Source organism: Anastrepha ludens, chromosome 5 (assembly GCF_028408465.1).
Source record: "Anastrepha ludens isolate Willacy chromosome 5, idAnaLude1.1, whole genome shotgun sequence".
NCBI classification, from domain to species: Eukaryota; Metazoa; Arthropoda; class Insecta; order Diptera; family Tephritidae; genus Anastrepha; species Anastrepha ludens.
Genome location: NC_071501.1, coordinates 8,494,552 through 8,518,661, shown reverse-complemented (window position 1 = coordinate 8,518,661; position 24,110 = coordinate 8,494,552). Strand labels below are relative to the sequence as shown.

The 24,110-nt window shown below is 37.6% G+C and overlaps 1 protein-coding gene across 1 annotated transcript; it reads right to left on the bottom strand.

The window, feature by feature from the left end:
* Positions 1–13,493: 13,493 nt before the first annotated feature.
* On the bottom strand, positions 13,494–24,097 carry LOC128863472 (uncharacterized). The gene is made up of 2 exons (XM_054102639.1): positions 24,044–24,097; positions 13,494–13,826 (listed from the first exon to the last, which is right to left on the bottom strand). Exons 1-2 carry the CDS (start codon positions 24,095–24,097, stop codon positions 13,494–13,496), a joined length of 387 nt encoding a protein of 128 aa, XP_053958614.1.
* Positions 24,098–24,110: the final 13 nt, after the last annotated feature.

Sequence of the window (24,110 nt, the reverse complement as noted above, 5' to 3'; positions counted from 1 at the left end):
ATACTCATAGAGTGGAAAAACAAAAAATTAAAACAAAAAAATCCAAAAAAATTAAACCAAAAAAAATTCAAAAGCAAAACAAAGCAAAAAAAAAAAAATTAAATAAGAAACCTAACATTTTTCTCTCTTATGTGTGTGTGTAGTTTATAGTTTATAACTAATGAACAAATTATTAAAAATTATTATTAGCTGAAGAGGTAAGAGAAAACGAATTATCAACAAAAACAAATTTGCGAAAACAAAGGCAAAGAAGAAGCAGGAATATTGAAAAATTCCAAAAATGGTTGGTGAAATTTGATGCCGCAACTTTTAGTATCGCAAAATAATTGAGCTAAGAGAAAATATTGGTTTTGAAGTGGCGCAAAATATTTTTTATTAATTGCTTATTAATTTTTTAGAAACGTTGTGCAATTACAACTAATAAGCAATTTTCATTTCATAATTTAAGTTAAATGAAAAAAGGACGGAAGCATTGAATTAACTTTTTTTGCACCATTACTATTATTTCCATTGTTTTTTGTTTTTGTTTTGATTGTGAGATCTTAGAATTATTACGCATATTTTCTATATTTGAATTTAATTTTGTGAAATTTTTATCTAATTTTTTTTTTTAAAGAAGAAGAGACAGATGAATTCATTTGTATTTTTCATATTAAAAAAAAACCCATGCACTACAGAGAAACTCAAACAGGTCCAGTTAATCACAAACACAATCACGTTCCTATTGAGCAACACTGAGCCTATGCCTCAGGTTAACGTGAATTGGCAGCCGCTGAAGGCACGCCTCACCAAGGCCGAAGATAGAGGTCTATCTGGCTAACATTTTCATTTGGAACCAGACTACAGTATACCGGATGTAACTCATCAGTACCTTTGAGTCAATATTCATTATCAGATTGATAGTGGCTAAAAATAAAATCCAGGTATAGAGAGCCAAATTAGTACAATGTGGGCCAAATGAGACCTACTAATGTTAAACACAAATAACTTTTGCAATAATCTTTTATTTTGGTTATTTGTTTTTATACATTGAATATATTTTATGGATATTATGAATGAAATATTACATCAGACAAATGTCCACCATTTTTCTTGAGACAAAGATTGGCTCTTTTTAAGGCGTTTTCCATTACGCCACATAATGTTTCTGGTAAAAGACTCAGTATTTCGTCTCGAATATTTTGCTTCAGCTGCCTAATAGTCTCTGGTTTATTATGATACTCTTTGTCTTTTAAATATCCCCATAAAAAGAAATCGGGCGCAGTCAAATCTGGCGAACGAGGTGGTCAAGGGAAATCTGATTTTTTGGAAATCAGACGTTCGCCAAAAAAGTTCACGCAGCAGGTCCATAGTTTGCCTAGCAGTATGCGCAGGTGCTCCACAATTTAGGATACTGCTCCGCCATTGACCGCAAAAAGTTTTCAATCATCATCATTTCATGTAAGAAGCTCCTGAAATCGATTCCGGCTTTTCATCCTCATTTTCGAAGAAATATGGACCGATAATTCTAGTACAAACAGTACATTTAGATGGGTGCAACTGATGTTGGTGTGTTGCCCTTGGACTTTCAGAGCCCCACAATCTAAAGTTTTGTCCAGCACGCAGAAAGCTTTCGTTTTAAGTAATGCAGAGTACGCAATGAGCACTTCGATGATAGTAGCAATGCCATCGGTTGGTAGGAAGTATACACCTAATGTTCATTATCGGTTCAGCTTCAGTCTAGGTATCAATTCAATCAGCTAAGCTTTGTTCCCATCATCCACTAGCTTGCGTACTATAAAATTATAATATCTAAGTAGTATTTGTGAAGTTGGGTGCGGAATTTCAATACATTATTTTTCACGAAGAATCGATACAGGGAAAAATAATCTTACAAGCTCAATTGCAATATAGTTTCCTTTTACAAGAATATACCTAAGACCCAAGACCCAAGTGAGATGATGTCTATTTAGTTTGATCAAGTATTCGATGTGGTATTAGCAGCTGGTAGCAGAGGAAAAGGAAGGTCTTCTCTACGTAGGAAATATCAAGTGGCCAAGAACTTGGCTTCATTTGGTGTGTCCAACTGGCACCGGTTAGCTTAAGCGGTTGTCGTGCTTAACGCGCCAATCAAGAAAAAGAAGATGTTTGATCACGCGCTGCGCAGATTTGCATCAGTGAAAGCCTCCTGACCTCAAATTGCCATCTGACTGTCACCAGTTATAAAGAGTGTTTCCAAAGGATCTTTTCCAAAATGTTACATCTTTTTGAGACCTTCTAAGGCCACAATGGAATTATGCTGGAGCATACGTGGGCCAATAACCACAGTACCAGGTGACAGTTGCTATAATTCCAAATATGTCAGTACTCGGTAAATTCTTCAAATATGTAGGCCTCGCTCTACGGCCGTAATGGACCCATAGATCTTTCGAATTTTATATTCGGCCATCTCAAAAAGATCAAATAATAGCTGATAAACTTTTATAGCCTTTCCTTGACTGGAAATACTCTAAAAATAAGTCTATTCATTGAAACGCTGAGCTGCATTCCGTATTTTTTTTTTTTTGTTTTAACTGGCTGATAGTTAGTTTCAGGAGCCGTTAACTCTAAAACCAGCCCACGATCAATGGAGAATATATGGAGTTTAATCATTGTTGGTATTTCATTTCATTGTTAGTCATCCTATTCTTTCTTTGGTACTGTAAAATTTAACAAGCCCTTGAGATACGAAGCACTTCCGTTTTAAAAATATTATTGTAAAATGGCATAAAGGTCGGCTAAGTATATTCTGGGTACTACAGCGCATTCCATCTTTGACACGTCAGTGTTGAAAATGTAGTGGGTAAATTCTGCAATTCATATAAAGGGGAATGGTGCAGTCTAAAACACTGCAGAACTGCAAAGTCTTTTGTGACAGACCGGAACAGAAAACTGTCGAACTTTCCTCTAAAACTTGGTAGAAAAGACGTTCGCTTGATGATCGGTATTACTACAGGACACGATCCATGTGATCAACATAGAACCACCATTGGCATCCTTGAGGACCCGATTTACCTGTCCTGCTTAGAGTAGTCAAATAGCGCTGAGCATTTGCACTGTGAGATCTTGTCTTTGCTAGAGCAAGCTTACGAATTTTGGGTTCCGATGTCATGAGAATGAGTAAAACTCGTTCTCTTACACTAGAGAATGTTTTCAGATTTACCAAAGAATCTCTCTTTCTCTCTGAGAATTTTGTTTTAGTAGCAAACAACTCTTATTGACATCTTTTTCAGCCACTCCACATCGTCTCTTTGATCCTTCTGACTATACGTGTTCGACAAAAACTTCCACGTGGATTCTGTATATTCCGTGCCCATAATATCTTCATACGAGTTGTAATAATTTTTATGTTATGTAATATATAATAAGCTCTTAAGGAACCCTAACGAGCTGGAGGCTGAGGTTGGAAGGGCTGCTTTTCAAAAAAATATTCCTCGATAGCTACAGAAGTCCACTTGGGTGTACTTGCAATAGTCGCACATGAACCAGTTCTAGATGTACAACAAATTAACTTAAAACATTGTTAAACGAAACAGGTCCTTTGAAGAAGTAGTCCCCCAAAAATTTTTAATTCATTCTTTGAGGTGCAGATTACTCTCACAGAGAGATTCTGTGAGTACATTTTCCTCTATCTACGGCTCCCAAAAAATACTGCAAACCTATCAATCATTTCACAAATGGACCCCAGAAGCTGAATATTCATTTAAGGGAATCGACTTGTTTGGCACTTATGTATGATATAAACGTTTTCAGTCCTGTTTGAAATTCTAAGCTAATACTTTTCTCATATTCGGTGTGCAGAGTAGTCCAACTGCTGCTCATGCCAGTGAAAACAGTAAACCCAAAAAAGATTGCGTGCTTGGACTTGATTCGCCAAGTCACTCGCGCACTCGTCTGCTTCATCATAATCCAGAATTTCGCTTGTGCGTTAGTTCCACGTGACTTACTCGTTGCCAAAACCTTGCTTAAAACTTTTTCAAATTCGTTCGCGGTACTAGAAATTCCATTCTCTGGTGTTTTGTTGTGAACAGCTATTGCGGAAATCAAGTTCTTTGAGGTGTGCGATAGGTAGCAATATTGGTATACATTTGGTCGCCATAATTCAATAATTTTGCTATATACCTACATATGAACGAGAAATAGCAGGACTTGAAAAACAAATAAAGAAGTAGGTACTGTTTCGACAAAAAGTCGACTGAAATTTTACTCATGACAAAGAAATAATTTCACTTCGGTTTGATTTATTTTATAATTTTTAACTTTTTTTTTATATTTTATTAATATTTAAATTCGTGAATTAAAATTTCAGTTACAGCATTAAACATTTCATAAATATTTTTAGTTTTCAACCGCATGTTTTCACGTTTTTTTTTCATTTTTTTTCAATTATTTTAGTGAAGAAAAAACCGCCACGAAGGTATTGGCGTAGCTCAGAAACCAACCAAGATAAACTTTGCTGAAGATAGAAAAACAACAAAAAGCTATTAACCTTAACAAAATACACGAATTATTATATTATACTAAATAAACAATGCATAAGTATATGAAAACCAAAAACAATACGTGAACCACAAATAAAGTGAATAAAGCATATAAAATTATTGAAAAATTACATTTTGTGTATTTATTTATAAAAATTAACTTTTTTTTTATATTTCTTAGGCAATCTATACTATGTAGGTTAGGTTGGGTAATACTGGCTGGCCGAAGCCACGCAGAGACCATTTTGGTCAATAGCGTCACCAGATCCGAGTCATTTTTTTAGCGAAAATATGCATCACTTAAGATGCGCGTACTGTTCGCGAATTTTAGGAGTCACCCGAGTCGAGATAAAGGGTGGTTAAGTTTCAAAGGCTGGTGTTGATTTTGAATAAAATACAATTTTTTAAAAAATGATTATCATTTCTATTTATTATGATAATATTGGTATGGCTCAATTACATGTTGAACAAAATATTGGCCAAATAGCTGCCACGGCCTCGGCGGCACACCTCCATCCGATGGTCCAAATTTTCGACGACGCTGAGGCATAATTGAGGTTCTATGCCGGTAATGTGCCGAATTATCTCATCCTTTAGCTCTTGAATTGTTGCTGGCTTATGGGCGTACACCTTTTCTTTCAAATAACCCCAATGAAAGAAGTCCAACGGTGTCAAATCACATGATCTTTGAGCCAATTGACATCGCCGCGATGTGAGATTATTCGGCCATCAAATTTTTCGCGCAAAAGAGCCATTGTTTTGTTAGCTATGTGACAAGTGCCACCGTCCTGTTGAAACCACATATCGTCCACATCCATATCTTCCAATTCGGGTCATAAAAAGTTCATTATCATCCCACGATAGCGAACACTATTCACAGTAACTGCCTGACCTGCCTCATTTTGGAAAAAATACAGCCCATTGATGCCGCCGGCCCATAAACCGCACCAAAGAGTCACTCTTTGTGGATGCATTGGTTTTTCGGCACTCACTCTTGGATTATCATTCGCCCAAATGCAGCAATTCTGCTTATTTACGAATCAACTGAGGTGAAAATGTGCCTCATCACTGAAGATGATTTTCTTCGAAAATTCGTCATTCACTGTTGCCATTTCCTGCCACCATTGATACCGTTGCTCGATTGTGTATCTTTCCATGGTTCAAATTGAGTTAGTCTGAAATTGAAAAATGTCAAATGAAATGCAGAAAAATGCTTGACGTTTAGGTGTGGTTCACATTCAACATCGGCTCCTGAAATTTAACCACCCTTTATAATGAAACGGTTGGACTGTCCTGCCTGTACATTGGAAAAATTAACAAAAAATATTATTTTAGACGATGTTATGAGTGGCACATAAAATTAAAACTTTTTGGCAGGTTATTTGTTTGAATGATCCGAATTCGTCGAAACTTTCACTGCTAGATAGAGGAATTTTCTGGGCAGGTTATAGCATATCCCCTGCTACTGTTGCTGTTTATCCCGCAAATATTACTCAGCAGGTGGCGCTTGCGTCGAAATATTACGAAAAATCCTATTTATGGTTCGATTCAGCTCATAAATGTTATCCATTTCAATAGAAATACAAGGTGAAGTCCACAATAAACAAGACTGAGCTAAAATAGGTAGAAATGACAGCAGCTTTGTTCTGATAACTTCGCATTTATTTATTCAAAATTGTCCCCTCTGGCCTCGTTACACTGTTTTGCCCGATCTAAAAGCTTTTCGGAAGAGTCTTTCAGGTCATTGACCGAAATGTCCCTCCGAAATTTGGTAAAAGCCTTTTGGATGGGTTCTTCGGATGCAAAACATTTTCCTTTCATGGTCAAATGCAATTTTGGGAATAGGTAGAAGTCAGAGGGAGCCATATCAGGTGAATACGGTGAGTTATGGATGTTTAAAATGCGATTTCTAGTCAAAAAATCAGTCACAAGAGTGGATCGATGAGATGGTGCATTATCATGCAATAAGCGCCAACTTCCTCCTTCGCGGTATTCAGGGCGAATTCGACGAATGCGATGCAACAAAAATTTCAAAACACCAAGATAGAAAATTGTATTGACGGTTTATTCCATTGGCACGAACTCCTTGTGGACAATTCCCATGGAATGGTAAAAGCAAATGAGCATCGAATTGATTTACTTCCCCAAACGCGATTTGTTGGGTGGTGGCTCGTCTGGGGCCTTCCACTCGGCACTTTGACGCTAAGTATCAGGTTCATGTTGGAAACACCACGTTTCATCACCCGTTACAATGTTGTAAAGGAAGTTCTCGTCTTTCCTCCCCCCTTTAATGAGGTCTTTCGAATGTTGAATTCTGAGAAATTTTTGGAATGACTTGTGCGGAATGAAGCGTACACAGACCCTTCGTAAGCTCAAATGATCAGTTAAAATGCAATAAATCGAGGTTTTGGAGATTTCAACTCCGATTCCATGAATTTCAACGATGATTTCGGTTCATTTTTGATAAATTTACAAACAATTTCGATGGAATTTTCGGTGATTACTGATTTTGGGCGGCCGGTATTTTCATTGTCATTTCCTCATATCCTCACAACCATCTCTGAAACGTGTAAGCCACTCATGAATTCTGGCACGAGATAGACATTCATCGCCATCAACTTTTTTCATCAATTCAAATATTTCGGAAAACGTTTTACCGATTTAAAAAAAAAAAAATAATATTAGCTCTTTGTTCGAAACTCATTTTTGTACTGATGACACAAACACACTGACACTTTAGACGCAATAACTTCGCTTCCACTGAGTCGAATGCCAGTTAATTAAAATTTAAAGTCCAGGACCCCCATTAGGCATTGTTATTTTAATCACATGTTATTTTGATAGTCACAGCTATTGCTCGCTGGTTATCTTGACAGAAAGTCCATTTCATATATCCGCGGAACGAAATTGTTTGCTTTACGCTTGAGCAATGCTGTAAAACAATATTGCAAACTTTTTCCGAAAGTCTATGTTGTCTGGCCCATTTCGTTTATTGAAAAAAAATACAAAATCATCTTTTCTGACGAAGCACTTTTTCATCATGGCGGCCAGGTTCATAAGCAAAACTACTGCATCTGGTCACCGTAGCTCCGCCGTATACTGAAAAATGCTGCTAAAGTCAAGCCTTACAAGATCCAGAAGGCGCATGATCTCACACCAAAGCAGCAACAAGTCAGACTTGAGAGAGCGATAGAGTTGCTTCGCTTGGCCGAAAGCGGTTAATTTCCGAACATTGTGTTTTCTGACGTGAAAATTTTTCAAGTTGAACAATTAGTAAACTCCTAAAACGGTAGGGTTTATTTGACTGGTGAAGGTAAATGCGAAATATTATAGGGAAAGTATTCTGGAAGGTTGCTTTGAAGCCGTGGGCAAACAAACATTACAGACCATGGACATTTCGACGGGACTCGGCACCGTCTCACAAAGCTCAAGTGAACCAAGGATGGCTAAAAAACAACGTTTCGAAATTTATAACTTCCACCCAATGACTCTCAAACTCACCAGACGCGAATCCAATGGGTTATTCTCTTTGGGCCGTTTTGGAGAGGAAGGTCTGAACTAAAGGACTCCCCAGTCTCGCGGCGCTGAAAAAAGCCATTGTCCGCGAGTGGGCCAAAATACCATTCGGGCAGCATGCGATTCGTTTCTAGACCGTCTTAAGGCCATAGTCAAGGCGAAAGGTGGTCATATCGAGCAAAAGTAAAATGATTCTTATTTTTGTATTAAAATTAAGTAAAAAATGTATACTTTGAATTGAATAAAAGTAATTTCCTAAGCCAAATTTATGGCCGTTTTAATTGGTTACACTTGGAGTGCCGGATCCTGCCGTTAGACTATTTTGTGAGCTGCCGTAAGGGATCGATGTTACGCGAACGATCCGTTTACGATTCAGGCGCTTAAAGCTAATATCAAACAAGCCTTCCGTGAAATATAGCCAATAACTTTCTCCAAGGTCTTGGAAAACAAGGTTAACAGGATGCCCTTCTGAGAAGCCAGCCAAAGTAGCCACAGGAACGAAATTGTGTTCTATAAATAACGGGAGCGTTTGTTCTTTCGAGTAAAGATTTTAATTTTGAGGAAGAAGCAACTATACATATGTATGTACCACCCTGTATACGGATTCTCGCCACATTTGACAACTATTAAGCCGGCCACACACATACAGTTTCAACTGATAGTTTAAACTGAACAGTTTAAACCGTCAGTTGAAACTGTACACTGTTGAAGCAAACACACATACAGTTCAATTCTTCAGTTTTGGCAATGGATTCGAAGAAGCAAGACGATATCGCCCATTTCGCTTTACTTTTTATCTTGTTAAAAAATAGAAAAAAATCGAAAAAGCGTAAACAATGGTGTAAAAAGTGGTTACAAAGGCGAAATCAATCTTCAGACATAAATTTATTGAGAGAATTACGTGAAGAACCATTAGATTTCCTCAATTACTTGCGCATGACCGAAACAGTGTACCAAAAATTGCTCTCGCTGGTTTCTCCGTTAATTATAAAGAGAGATACAGTAATGAGAAAAGCAATATCTCCACACGAGAGATTAACTGCTACATTGAGATTCTTAGCAACAGGACGGTCGTATGAGTGCCTCAAATTTTCGACAAGAATATCACCTCAATCTTTTGGAAAAATTATCCCAGAGACGAGTAACGCCTTGTACAAAGTTTTACGGAAGTATATTCAGGTACGTATTTTATGAATTGAAATTACCCATCTTCATCTAGAACAAGAAAAATAAAAAAAACACTTTTTTTATAAAGGGTTTATATTGACTTTTTAAGGAATCCATTGAATATATTATATATCTATATACATTATATATCTATGAATTAGAATTAAATTGAGAAAAAAACGAGGATGTTGTATCCTGAGAATTGAACGGGTATCCAGTTCCGTCATAATGTATAGGTGCAAATGAACCTTGCCCATATGTTGGAGATGGGGTGGGACATGGGGTAATATTAGGGCTATGACTTGCTGATGAATTAGAATAATAAATTGACTGTGTGTTTAAACAGCCCATTTCAGCCTCAAACAGTATGTCACCTATCTTTTTCTCCGCCATGAGGGCTTGCCGTTTTTCAAGACCTCTCAACTTTACGGCAATACTTTTGCCTAACAGATCATAACGATCAAATTGTTCCGGGGGTGTTTTGAAATGGTCACGCACAGTAGTCAGTACTTCTGCTGTTAGGTCATCATTTATCTTCTTTCTTTTACCAGTACCAGGTCTTGAAATTATTGGTAGTTTTGTTTGTATTGTTGATACGTCTTGAATATCTGCAGTTTTTGATATAGAGTCTTCAACATCAGCATTCATAATTTCTTCAACTGGTAGTGAATTATCGATGGATTCCTTAAAAAAGAAAACCTGATTTCATTATAATAATATTGGACTAACGTCTCGACTAAACGTCTTTAAACTTAATTATTTTATCATTTTTTCTTCCGTGTTTGTTTCAGTTTCCCAACTCAGAGAAAAAATGGAAGGAAATTGCGAGTTCATTCGAGGAAAGATGGCATTTCCCACACTGCATCGGTGCCATGGATGGCAAGCACATTGATATAATTCCCCCCGAAAACTCTGGATCTTATTATTATAATTACAAAGGCAAACACAGCATGGTTCTTCTAGCTATCGTTGACGCAAAATACCGATTCCTACTCGCGGATTTTGGAACAAATGGACGCATTTCGGATGGCGGTGTTCTTCAAAATACATCTTTCTTTGAAAAACTGGTGAACGAGGATTTACATATTCCACAACCCGACGATGTTACTGACAATTTCAAAAATGTTCCATATGTATTCGTTGCGGATGACGCGTTTCCTCTCAGAAGTGATATTTTGAAGCCATTCAGACAAGGACTATTGGATTCAGCGGCGAAAGAGGTTTTCAATTATAGGTTGTCTCGAGCAAGACACATTGTGGAAAATGTTTTCGGGATACTTGCTTCACGGTTTCGTATCTTTCAGACCTCAATTAATTTAGAACCAGAGAATGTTCAACAAATAGTAATGGCCACTTGTGCTTTGCATAATTTTTTGATTGAACATCAGTCTAGTGCATACGCCCCTGCAAACTGTATGTATCAAGAAAATACTCATGATGGATCTGTCATTTCTATTGGTTGCGATAGTTTAGAATCAAAGATGATTCCACTAAATCGTCGTAATCGAGGAAATATTTGTAACGATGCAAAAGCAGTCAGAGAAAATTTTATGAACTACTTCATGAAAGATGGCCAAATCTCATGGCAAAAAAATCATATTTTGAAAAACAAATAAAAAGAGACCACACTCTTTGATATTTACCAAGAGAAATAAAAATAATGTTTATGGATAAATTAATAATATCGTGTTTTGCTTACCTCCTCACCTTCACTGTCCAGATTTGAAATTGATGTCTTCGGAGTGTCTTGGTCTTGCAAGAAATCAAACAAGTCGTAATACCAGAGTGCCGGCTTGTAAATGCTATCCGCTGATGATCCAGACTTCTTTCACGCTTCAACTTTCTCTTTGCGAAAAGCAGATCTCAAACTGTTCACTTTATTAATAACAGATTTCTTCGTAGCACCAGGTTCAATTTCGTCCAATTTTTTTGCTAATTTGGTATATGCATTATCTTTTTTCATACGGTCATGATAATCATGACTCTTTACTTGCCAAAGACAAGGTTCCGATCGATACATTTCAATAAAATCGCTAATTATTTGATTAGGTTTATTACGCGCCATCTTAACTACGCGAAAATTATACTTTTAAAAAGGAATGCCACAGAATACAACACACCTCCTCTTAATTGAACTGAGAAATGTACAGCGAACCCCCACACACGTAATAATCAGTTTAAACTTTCAGTTTAAAAAATTGAAAATTTCATTTGTCTCAGTTCAACTGTAGAGTTGAATTGAACTGAAACTGAAATATCCACACACGTGGATGTTAGACTGTACAGTTGAATTGTACAGTTTAAACTATCAGTTGAAACTGTATGTGTATGGCCGGCTTTACATTACCGAGATGGCTAGTTTACAGTGTAAAAGTTCGAGCACACATACTGAGAAACCTGTTTCCATTCCTAAAATAAATTCAAAGAGATATAAGCTCTCTTTCGAACCAATTAGCGACTCATCAGTTATGCTGAAAGGCTCGAATTTTCATGAACAAGTCCAGAACTACTCTGCCAAATTACTACAAAGTGGCGCAAATTTAATCACCCTATCCGAAAAATTAAAAATACGCACGTCGATCATGGTGCGCCTAAATGTCAAGATAAAGATTTCCATTACTCGAAATTCCTATTTTAATTTAATAGAAAAGTTATTCAAAAACAAAGTTGGATGATTAATTTTGCGTCATTGCGTATATTTTACCAAAAATTATGTGAACGCCGAATTCGATGAAAATGAAAATATGTTAGTTAATTTGGTAAGTTAAGGATAGTTAAGCATACGGGTGTAAGTTCCTTGAACGAATACAAAAAAATTCTACAACTTTGTCATCTTTTTATTATACTTTTTTTCGATTCAACACCCCGCGATACAGCTGCCATAGTGGATTTTGCTTTCTTGTTGAAAAATGTTGGCATAACCAATAAAGGAAAGTTCTCTAACAAATCCATAAACGTTTCCTTCAGTCTCCCTATTCCGAAATTTCTGCAAAAAACGCAACAATGAAATGTTTTTCCCTCTTCCTTTTTCGACACTACTGTACCCACGAGCTCAGTAATAGCGAGTACACAAACCTTAACAGAATGCACCAAAATACTCTGAATTTGGTTGACATATTTGAAGTTCACTTAAATCAGAATTTTAGTTCTACGAGGCATGCTGTAGTCACTTATTTTTCGTATATTTCCCCCTATTTCTTGCAGTTAATGCAAACACCCGAGGAACGGTTAATTCCGAAAATAGCCAGTGGTTGAAATACTGGCTATTTGCTTTGTATTTACTTTATTTATGTATCTGCCCGGCACTGAAATTTTGCATGCATACAAACATATTTACATATTTACCTCAGCAGCTGGAAACCAACGTTGCTAGCGCTCCGTTATCTTTTTATTTATTTAACATTTTTATTGTTATTTAAACTCTAAAAACATAAAAAGTAAAAATTAAAAAAAAAAAAATATTAACCACACCTCTGTCTTAACTAGGAAAGCGTCAGTATTAACATTTATTTACTCCAGAAAGAAAGAATGACTCGATTTCCATATAAGACCAAACATAAAATATCTCAGCTGAATATGGCTTATACAAGGTGGCGTAAAATTAACCATCCATTTTTTTAACAACTTTGTTACTGAAAAAAAAGAAGTAATTTTGAGTTATGGAAATCATTATTATGACCTTTAGAGCTCCATTGCTTTTCTGTTTGTATACTGCAGGTGTCTAGTTGACAAGCGTCAGATATGATTTATGTACATTTGACGTCATTTGCAAAAATTTAAGATCTCTCTATGATTTCTCCGTACATTTAAAAAAGTAAAAATTCGAGTTAGCGAACAGCTCTGTATAAAGAGTGAAAAATCTTCACTGGTTTGTTCAAATATTATTCCTTTTTTTTTTTTTTTTTAATTTTAATTAGCTATAAATCAAAAATTACATACTATTTAACAAAGCAAATATATTTGTATTTTTGCCAGAATCTGGCTTGACACCGACCACCTTGAAGGAATTGAACAGCTTCAAATTTTTGTTTTCCCCCGGTAGAACGACGAGTTTGTGGGAGGGCATTTCACTTCAGCCGACCTAGTTGCGATATCTGTGACGCGAATTTTTCAGTCCGCTCCGGGAATGGTTACGGTTACTCGACCCAGCACCCACTGCTGCGGTGGCACGTTGTCTTAGTGGACGACAACGTGTTGGCCTGCCTGAACGTTGGGCTACGGGTGCACCCATTTGCTGCGCTGCTGAAGCTCCAGAAGGTAACTCTTTGACTACACGCCCCAAAATTATTACTTTAGAGATCAAATACGCTATCATCTCTCTAAGCAGCGGCTGGGGTTGTCGGGTACTTTCTCCGGTGGCAAAGCTCGCGAAGGACAACCGATTAGCAGATGCGCTGACGTTAGCGCCTCGCCGTCGTTGAGGTTGTTGCTGAGTGGTGCAAGCGGTCGGGAGTTCAATACTGCTTTTATTTCAACGAGAAGCGTTGCGGTTTCTTCGGCGGTTAACAGCGCATTGCCTGTGGCGTGCACCAGGAGATGTGTGGCCGATTTCACTGCTGCTTCCCACAGGCCGCCGAAGTGTGGTGGCTTCGGAGGTATGAAGGCGAAGGTGCATGCTTCGTAGGCGGCGTATTGGATAATCTCCTGAAATGATAAGAAATTCGTCTGCTTGCATCAATTTTTGCATAGAAACTATGTTTTAAGCTTAGAAGAAAGATTAAAATCTAGTCCAAAAGCTTAAGGATTTTTGTAAGTTCGAGAAAATCTGTTTCCATCCGCTTTTTCCTTCGGCGACAAACTGCTGATGCTCCTGCGGATGCCGCTAAGCGCTTTGCTAAGTTCTTTAACCACAATTTCGCACCTGCCTCCGACAGTGATGGAAATGTTTTCTTTGTTACGCAGCCAATCTATTGATTTTGATAACCTAGTAATCTTTGATAAATCACTAGGTTAGGTTAGATTAGCCAGGTTGCTTGTCTAAGGCAAGACATTCGGTGACCCTAAGGCCCATTGCGATAACTGCAGTTGATTTCCAGCACCTAACTATGTTGCTTAGATCTTTTTACGAAGGTAACTAGTCGCTCCAGTGAAACATTTTGTAAATGTCCTCGAATAAATAACCATCAAGATATTTGGCTCGGCTTCTTTGATGTGCAGGACATTCATACAAGAGGTTTTGTACCGACTATAGGGCAGATGATCCACAGTTGAGTATCATCAAACTTTTTGATCCTTCAAGAGGTTGCTTTTATTCTTAGTTAATTGCATTTTTGCTTATTCCAAGGCTTAAGGGAATTCGTCAAGAGTATAAGACATAAAAGACTAGCCAGGTATCGAAGAAGAAGTAGACGGCAAACTAAGGAGCTACCGGAAAGCCTTTAGTATCTTAAGCATCCATATGAGATTTTGGTTTGGTTAATTCAATAGAAGAAAGTATTGCATTCAGTATTGCTCAGGCTTTATGGGCTTGTAGGTATATCTACATATTAATTTTGAATAACAATGCCTAATTAATGTGTTTAGAAGGAAACAGATTTTTTGCATGAACATTGCTTTTCTCACTCAAAAAATTGCTAATAATTTAAGAGGGATATTTTTTTAGCATACACATTTTTTTGAAATTATTTATCTTCGAAATTCCCAGTCGTTTTCTATCAGCACTCGTCACTGTATGGCATTATGATTCTCAAATTACTCAGCGTAATTTGATTTTATTGCAAGTTTATATAAATCCGAATGAAAATTTAAATTGGGCACACAAGAAATGTAACCAGGAAACTGTTATTACGCTTGTAAGGCAAATACCCAGCAAATCTTTTTTTGCTTTTTTGAGCACAGGAGGAAAAAGTAGAGTACTGCTCACATTTATTTACATGCATAGATATTAGGGTGGAAAAAAAACCATTTTTTCTTGATGCTACCCAAAAATGATAGTAAAAATAAAAAAAATGTAATAATTAATTAAAAAAAATTATTTTATATTAGGTGCCAACTAAGTTCTCGCTGTTTTTTCTTTGATGAAAATCCAACTTTATTCTGAAAAACTGGTTACAAGTGAATCATTGAAAGTATTGCCCATCGCTGGCTACTACTTTTTCCCATCTTTCTGCTAAATCTCGTATACCGTCGCGGTAAAACTGTGCATCTTTTGAGGCTATCCACGGATCAAGCCATTTTTTGATGTCTTCATATGAATGGAGCTGCTGGTCAGCTAGACCATGTGCCATCGATCGAAACAGGTGATAATCGGACGGCGCAATATTGGGAGAATATGGCTGGTGGGGTAGGATTTCCCATTTCAGTGTTTCCAGATAGGTTTTAATGGGTTTGGCAACGTGAGCCCGAGCGTTGTCATGCTGTAGAATCTCTTTTTCATGCCTCTCCGCAGTGCTCGGCTCAATCGCATCAATTAAAGTCGACACCGATCCCCAGTGATGGTTTCGCTTAGTTTTAGAAGTTCATAATAAATAACACCAACTTCGTCCCACCAAATACATAGTATAACCTTCGCAGCGTGAATATTCGGTCGAGGCGACGACGCACAAGCATGACCTGGCAGCCCCATGCCTTTATTTTCTTTGGATTGCGGCAATGAATCCACTTTTCATCACCCGGAAAAATGCAATGAAGAAAACCTTTCCCTTTTTGCCGCTGGAGCAGTTGTTCACAGGCGAAAAAACGACGTTCTACATCCTTTGGTTTTAACTTTAATAAGGAACCCAAGTCCCCTGTTTCTGAATCATTCCCAAAGCATGCAATCGCTTGGAAATGGATTGGCGGGTAACTTCTACTTCTGAAACAAGCTCTTCTTGCGTTTGACACTGATTCTCATTCTCAACACTTCCCGCAAAGGACGATTATTCGACACAAAATCAAACATTTTCACAAAACCAAAATTATATGATGCCAAAACAAAGTCACTAATGTGTCGAAGCAGTTTGTTCACCATGTGTCTAAGCTTGGTTTATGACGTTTAGGTTATGTTAGAATCGACTAGCATACACAGCTGGCAGCATCTATTGACAAACAGCGGGAACTTAGTTGCGCACCTAATATTTTAGGGGTTTTTGAAGGACACTAAAAAATAGTTAAGATTTTTATTTTAATAAAGCAACAGGTTTTGGACATTTGTGAAGGGAAATTAAAAGAGCGCTGGCGATAAGGATAAATATTATTGTTAAAAATATATTATGTATTTCAAATTTACACATTCTTCTTCTACTTTCACAGCGTTACAACGCGGGGTGCATCAAAGCTTCCTTTAAAATGCTCCTTCAAAGCGGTCTATCTTGAGCTGTTGCTTTGTAGTTACGTATTGCCAACTTCTTAGGATCGTTGCGTCTATCCAACGGTTCCTCGGTCTGCATTTGGCCTTCACGCCCATTAGCTTTCCTGTCAAGGCTTTCTTCACGGTACAGTCAACAGGCATACGGATCACATGACCTAGCCATCTTATGCGCTGCGCTTTAACATAACGCACAGCTGTCTCGTGCTGAGTTAGATCGTTCAGTTCCGAGTTCAATCGGATTCTATGGTAGCAACTTCCATTCTTATTGGGCCAAAAATCTTTCTTAAAATTTTTCTTTCCATGCGAGCAATCTGAGCACAATCATCAACCTTAAGAGTCCATACCTCACAACCACATGTTAGGATAGGGTCGAATAAGAGTCTTGTACATAGTGAACTTTGTAGCTGTAGGCAAAAGTCGGGACTTGAACAAGTTAAGGTGGGCGTAATACGTTTTGTTGGCGGCGTTGATGCGTTCCCTGGTGGCGGAAGTTGAATCAGAGCTACATGCGAACATAACTCCTAGGTACTTAAAATGCTGCACTGCTTCAAAGGTATAGGCTCTCACATGGAAATTTGGCATCTGTGCAGGCCGCCTCGATTTCAACAGATATTTGGTTTTGCCCTCGTTTACAAAAAAGCCAATATCGTTCGCAATTTTGTTAATTTTTAGGAAAATTTCTTTTAAGTCATTCCTATTTCTTGAGAGAATAGCGATGCCATCTGCATAAGCACATATTTGGGTTGTTTTAGTTTTCAAGTTACCACCTTTGTTGACTTCCCTTACGACAAAGTGCAGCATCAAATTGAATATGACTGTTGATAAGGCATCACCTTGTTTTACACCTGTTTCAATAGGGAACGACTCTTTGAGCTTCCCTTGAATGATCACTTTTGCTTGTGTATTTGTGAGCGTTGCGCTAACGAGCCTTATTAGTTTGACAGGTATTCCAAGAATAAGCAATATGTGCTGGATCCTATCTCTTTTAACACTGTCGAGGGCTTGTTTGAAATCAATGAACAGGCAGTGAACATCTAGCCCGTATTCATAGTGTTTTTCAAACATTTGGCTGAGAACAAAACATTGGTCGATTGTAGACTTGCCTCTACGAAATCCGCATTGGTAGTCTTCAATTATTCTTTCAGCATATTTGTTGATTCGTTCATTTGTAAAGAACTTGTAGACCGTGTTAAGCAGTGAGATACCACGATAACTATCGAATACTCTCTTACCGCCTTTAGACATTAGGATGGACCAAAAAACATGTTTTCCTGATGCTGCTCCAGAATTTGTTTCCCTGATGATACCCTAAAATGATAATAAAAATAAAAAAACGCGAGATTTTATTTTTCTTTTTAAATAAAAAAAATTCAATTTATATTTTGAGAGACTTTCAGGGATACTAAAAAAATAGTTAAAATTTTTTTTAAAGACATAAAGTCAAAGTGTTTGAACGTTTGTGAAGAAAAATTAAAAGAGGATTATAAATAAAATCGATTACTAAACATTTTATGCCAAATTTACTGGCGATGAGGAAATCTTTTAATTTCAAAAAATAAATAAAATATAGGTGACACTTTTTTTGCCTTAAAACAAATTTGGGGGTAACATAAAAAAAAATTTTGTTGTCGACCCTCCTAATACATCTACATTTACACATGCACACGCATGCACTTGTACCAAAGTGTTCATGTATGTGTCTGTCTGCCGGCATATTAACCGCATTTTATCAAACCACAATTTATGCGTTTTGCGTTCGAATGTGTGCAACAATAATAACAACAACAAGAGGGGCAGTAAGCACAGCAGCTACAACAATTCGATGTGTTACACAGGCTTTTGGTCGCGTTACCGGCAGCACACATGCCGACACATACGGATATTCATTTCTGAGTAGTTGCACATACATAAGTACAGCTGTGTGCATAATACTAGCAGTGCGATATACCATATTGCAAAGTTTGGATTTTTTATTTATTTAGAATTTAATTTTGTTATTTTTTGTTTCATAAAAATATAGTTTGCACTACAAGAAAAGTTCCAAGTAAGCAGTTTTAGAGCCTATACAATTTTGGTATAACAAAGTGGCGCTCTTGTGAACTTAGGTAGATAAGTAGGTGAAATGTAGGAACAGCTAGTCCGGCAGTCCCCAAATAGCACTCAAGTGCCGCTTTGATAGCATTATAAGACCTTCAATAGCTCAGAGCTTTTGATGTAATGGAGAAGATGGATGGGATTTAGGTTAGCGCACTGTTGTCGAAGAAAGTGGCAGCCAGTGGCCTTAAGCTGCCAAGCCTGGATATTAACACAGAAAGTTCTGAACAGTATCTTCCTCTGAAGGATCCCGACAGCTTCTGCAATAGGGATTATATGGTAAACCTAGATTTTCCGGTGGTGCCGATCGTCCAATGACCATTAAACACAGCTGCGAGTTTGGAAATTGAATGGCGAGGAGTCCCAAGAACTATCTGCGTCCTGCGCCTCTTGTACTGGAGCCAAAGGGCTTTCGAAATAGCACCCGAAGAAATGGAGCTCCAACTGTTTTGCGCTTTTCTGAAAACTAAGTTGTGCGATTGCTCTTTAACCACAGTCAGGGGGATATCGATGACCGGATAAAAGACAATTGGACTGAGACCAATTTAGTCAACCTTTTCATGGCAAGCTCGTCAGCAATTTCATTTCGCTCTATTTTCCTATGCCCTGGAACCCAGACCGGCGATATGTTACTGCACAGCTACGGTTTTTGATATCCTCCTTACAGGAGTTGACCAGTTTGGAACTGCTCCATGATGTCGTCAGTGCCTTGATCGCAGTTGGACTATGTTAATAACTCCCTCGCTCCTGCGTTCCCTAAGCATTCTCCATGTCTACAGGATCGCAAAGACTTCTACTGAAAAGACATTTGCAGTATTTGAATTTCCTCCACAAAATTGACGAGCTTTCGTTATACGAAAGAAGAGGCATAACAACGTCAACAAAAAAAAAAATACCACAAATCAATGGGAATTTTGCGCTACTTCAAACTGGTCCAAAATTATACCAAAATTTATTGAGCTGCAAAATTGCCTATTTCAAATTTTTCTAGAAATACGAAAAAAAAAGTTTGAGACTTTTATGAAATTTTTTTGTTTTTTATATGGATTTTTTTGCAGGGCCTAGCATATTTTTATAAAAAAAATTATACAAAATTAATAGATAGTAAAAACTTTGCCATATATCGCGCTGCTATTACTATGCACACAGGTGTATAAGTGCATAGGTATTCACATACAGAGCAAAGTGTATTATCAACATTCACATATCCTTTCACGTATTTCATTTGGCCTTCCGCTCAGCTGCCGCTCCCTCCGCCAATGCTTCGACTTCTACTTCTGCTTCATTTCATGAATACGGGAGCAGCGATGATTTACTCGCTTGGTTTACTGCTGCCCTGCCCGTTGCGGTTGTTGACGCTGTTCTATCCATTGCAGCTTTCCGTCCATCCTGTCGCATCCTTACACATCCTTTGCATGTCTCATTTCAATCGTCTGTTTGGTGTTTGCTGCTGCCGCTTTTGGTTGGTTAGCTGCGCATGTGAATGTTGTTGTTGTTGCATTTTTTGAAACTGTGTTGATTTTAATCGTCCGTTATGCCACTTTGGTCATGCAAGCACATTTTTATGCACGTCAGTGAATGTAAGTGCGAAGCTGTGTATGTATGTATGTACGCATTTGTAATTTTGTGGCGGGAAGCAATCGACCTTTGAATGGAAAATTCGGTTTTAAAATTTTTTATTTTTGCAATTTATCATTTTTATACTTTCTGCGCTTTTTATGTGTATTTTAAGTGCCTGCTACGTGAAAATGTGAAAACAGTCATTTTAATTGATTTACGATATTATGACTTGCGAATATCAGTGATGAAATAAATTATTATCCGTCAAGTGGAATGAAATGCAGTTCGTTGAGGTGAAGTAAGAAAAAATATATTTAATTATTCGTATTTTTTTTTAAATGTGGATATGACACAAATGTATTCTAAATTGTCAATAAATTTACTTTAAAGTACCATAATTAAAAAAAAATATTATTTATAAATTAATGTGAGTATAAAGCGACTTAGGCCAGAATTATCTATATACATATTTTTCAAGTACTTACTAAAAAGGCTTCAATAGAGAATTGAAAAAAGTTGCTGGTTTTTGTTTTAGAGTTTTTTCAATTTAAAATAATATTAAAAAAAAAATTTATCTGAATCGAACTATAGAACAGGTCTAATAAGACTAGTTTACAGGCAAAAATCGCCAAGGAAAATCATCCAATTTATATTTACAGTCGGTTGGTTGGTTGAAGTGTTGTTTCATCCAGAACCCAACTAGCGCTTCCGTATCATTTTGTTGTCACATCATGCTACCAATCTGCGTTATTTACAGCATTACTGTATCCAATCTGTGCGGTTTAAGAACCTTATTGGGTTGTTGACGCCTAAACCAGAAAGATGCTCCAGATTCTCGAACAATGTTTTGCCCACAGTAGACATTCTCTCCTTCCATAGGACAGGGCATTCACAGAGGAAATGGAAAATCACATATTTTTTCTCCGGTTCTTTACTGTGACAGTATGAGATGTGTTCAAAAAGTATCGCGACTTTTTTTTTTTTTTTTCAAAAATGATTTATTTATTCATCAAATATTCGCTTTTGTCCCCTTCAAAGTAATCCCCATGAGATATTATGCACTTGTGCCAACGTTTTCTCCAATCTTCGAAGCTCGTCAAAAAATCATTTTTTTTATCTTGTTCAGCTCCTCTTTCGATGCCGTCTTTATCTCGTCAATCGTAGCTTAGCGTCATCCTTTCATCGGCCTCTTCAGTTTTGGGAACAAGAAAAAATCACAGGGGGCCAGATCTGCGGAATACGGTGGCTGTGGCATCATTATTGTGTTGGTTTTGGCCAAAAAGTCGCACACAAGAAACGATGCGTGAGCAGAGGCGTTATGGTGATGCAAGGCCAATTTTTGTTCTTCCACAAATCGGGGCGTTTCTGGCGGATTGCTTCGCGCAAATTGCGCATAACTTACAGGTAATATTACTTATTCACCGTTTTACCCTATGGCAAGAACTCATGATGCACAACGCCCCTGCGATCGAAGAAAATGGTAAGCGAAACTTTTACATTTGACCGAACCTAGCGCGCTTTATTCGGTCTTGGTTCGTGCGGCAGCTTCCATTGAGATGATTGAGCTTTGGTTTCCACGTCAGAACCATAAACCCACGATTTGTCACCAGTTATGATCCTCTGGAGCAAATTTGGGTCGTCGCAGACAGAGTCCAACATCTCATTAGCAAAGTTCATGCGATGCTGCTTTTGTCGAAATTGAGCAATTTTGGTACGAATTTTGCGGTGACCCGTCTCATGCCCAAATCATTGAAAGAAATCGAATGGCATGAGCCAATCGATATGTCTAGGTCCTCAGCAACTTATCTAGCGGTGATTCGACGATTGGCCAATACCATTTCATTCACTTCATCAATTTTTTCATCTGACACAGTCAACATTCGGAATGCATCCGTGCACTTAATTTCGTTTTTCACACAAAATTTGATACAGGTTCTTTGATCCATCTTTTTGAATAGGTAAAAATCGAAGACGAGCCGACACTTGCAAACAAAGCAGCTGTCAACAATTAACTGAACATTCAAAAAGGTTGAACTCGTCGGCATGAGTGAGAGACATGAGTACCAACATATCGCCACAAAAAATCGAAATTCGAATATACGTAACCTGCGAAAATTCAAAATTCGCGTTACTTTTTGAACACACCTCGTGTGTGTTGTGAAGGGTACCAATTTGGCTGCTTGTTCCCCGACAAATCAAAAGCCAGTTATTACTACCGTGAGTCTGCATGCATCGCTTCGCTTCATGTTTGTCAGCATTGAGGTTTCTGTGAGGTTGTAGGTCTGCTAAGTTTGCAATTTGTCTGGTCTCTTCATCTACAATCCGCGGTTCGCAGGTATTTTGAGGAAGTCGGCAGCTGAGCTTTAAAATTCACATAATTTAATTTATAATTAATTTTAACTTGATAAATCCCTCCTTTTAATTGGTTAACGAGGATTAAGAAAGGAAATCCAAAAATTGTTATTTGACGATTTCTCATAAACTACTTGACAGAAAGGAAAATTATATGGATTTTCGAACTCAGCGATCAACTTTACATTGTAATTGGATAGTTTGGTTCTTGGTTAAAAAATCATGAGTTATATGTAAACCTATGTAATTCACAGTCTTATGTGTAGCTCAGGCGATCTCTGGGATATGAGTCAAAATATTCCCCACTCCAAGAAAAAATACAGGATTTCTTAGGAATATTAAAAATTGGCCACCGAGATCTTGTGATTGAACACCTTGTGACTTTTTTCTTTGGAGCCACGTGAAAGAGAAGGTCTACGCCAACAGACCAGGGTCGATTCAAGACCTCAAAGATGGAATTCGAGAGACTATCGAGGACATTAGACAGCCACTTTGCAATTCGGTTATGGAAAATTTCATAAAAAGGATATTGTCCTGTAAGCGCGGTCGTGGTGGTCATTTGCCTGATGTGTTTTTAGACTATTAACGGTATACCTTCGTCTTTAGAATGAAATAAACATCCGATCATTTATATTCAGAAATAGCATTTTTCTTTGAATATCAAAATAACCTCTCTTATTGGTGAACCCTATACTTCTTATGTGGCTCTCCATCTTTCTCTCTGATTGAGTTAAGACCAAAACAAAAGTACGTCATTCGCCCCTATCTTTTACAAAATTGAGCTAGTTATTCATAGCAAATCCCAACAGCTCTTTGCAAATTTGGTGGTCTCTTGCGTAAGCTTTAAAAGAATAGAAAGAATCCTTCACTGGAGCACCATCATTCAGACAGACGATATAGTCAAGCTGGCATAGTCGTTATATTTGCCAGTATTTTCTATCTATTCCACGCTAAAAGGTCTACAGATTTGGTGTAGAATAGTCCTCCGGAATGTTCCTAGTCACCTCTCATCTCTGTTCGACTTCGCGCATACTTTTACGCCCTATAAAAGGGCGAGCATGCATGAATAATTGAATGAAAACGAGGTTTGCGCTTCGACCTTGTAGTCTTTTGTGCCCTCTACTTCTCACAATACCTGTTCCAAATCCAGTTCTCTTAATAAATCTAAGATAGAGCTGGATTGGACTGAACGTATGCACCTTTCTTCCGGCCGCATTCGGCCGAGATTTCTCAACTTTAAGTTTCACGGACGAAAAAATTATGTACATTTCTGCCGAAATAATCCAAAAACCAATTTCTACAAGTATTATTGCAAACCAAATTTTCAACCAGGTTCCTGTCCATGTCCTGCTTGAAATGAGTTGTCTCTAATGCAACTAACTGTGTGTTCAAATACGCCAAATGCCTGTTGTTTTGTTTTATTTTTGCCCTACATCTATGAATATGTACCTGTAAATATGTATGCCGGCTGCACGCTTCCTCAAATAATTAACAACTAGTGACATTTTCTGAGAAGAAGAAGGTAGTTTCTAAGATACTTTCTTCCATTAGACTGTCATATACCAACCCCAAATCCACCCACATTCGTCACGTGCTCGCCACGTGCCCATAATCCGGACATCATAGTTCGTTGA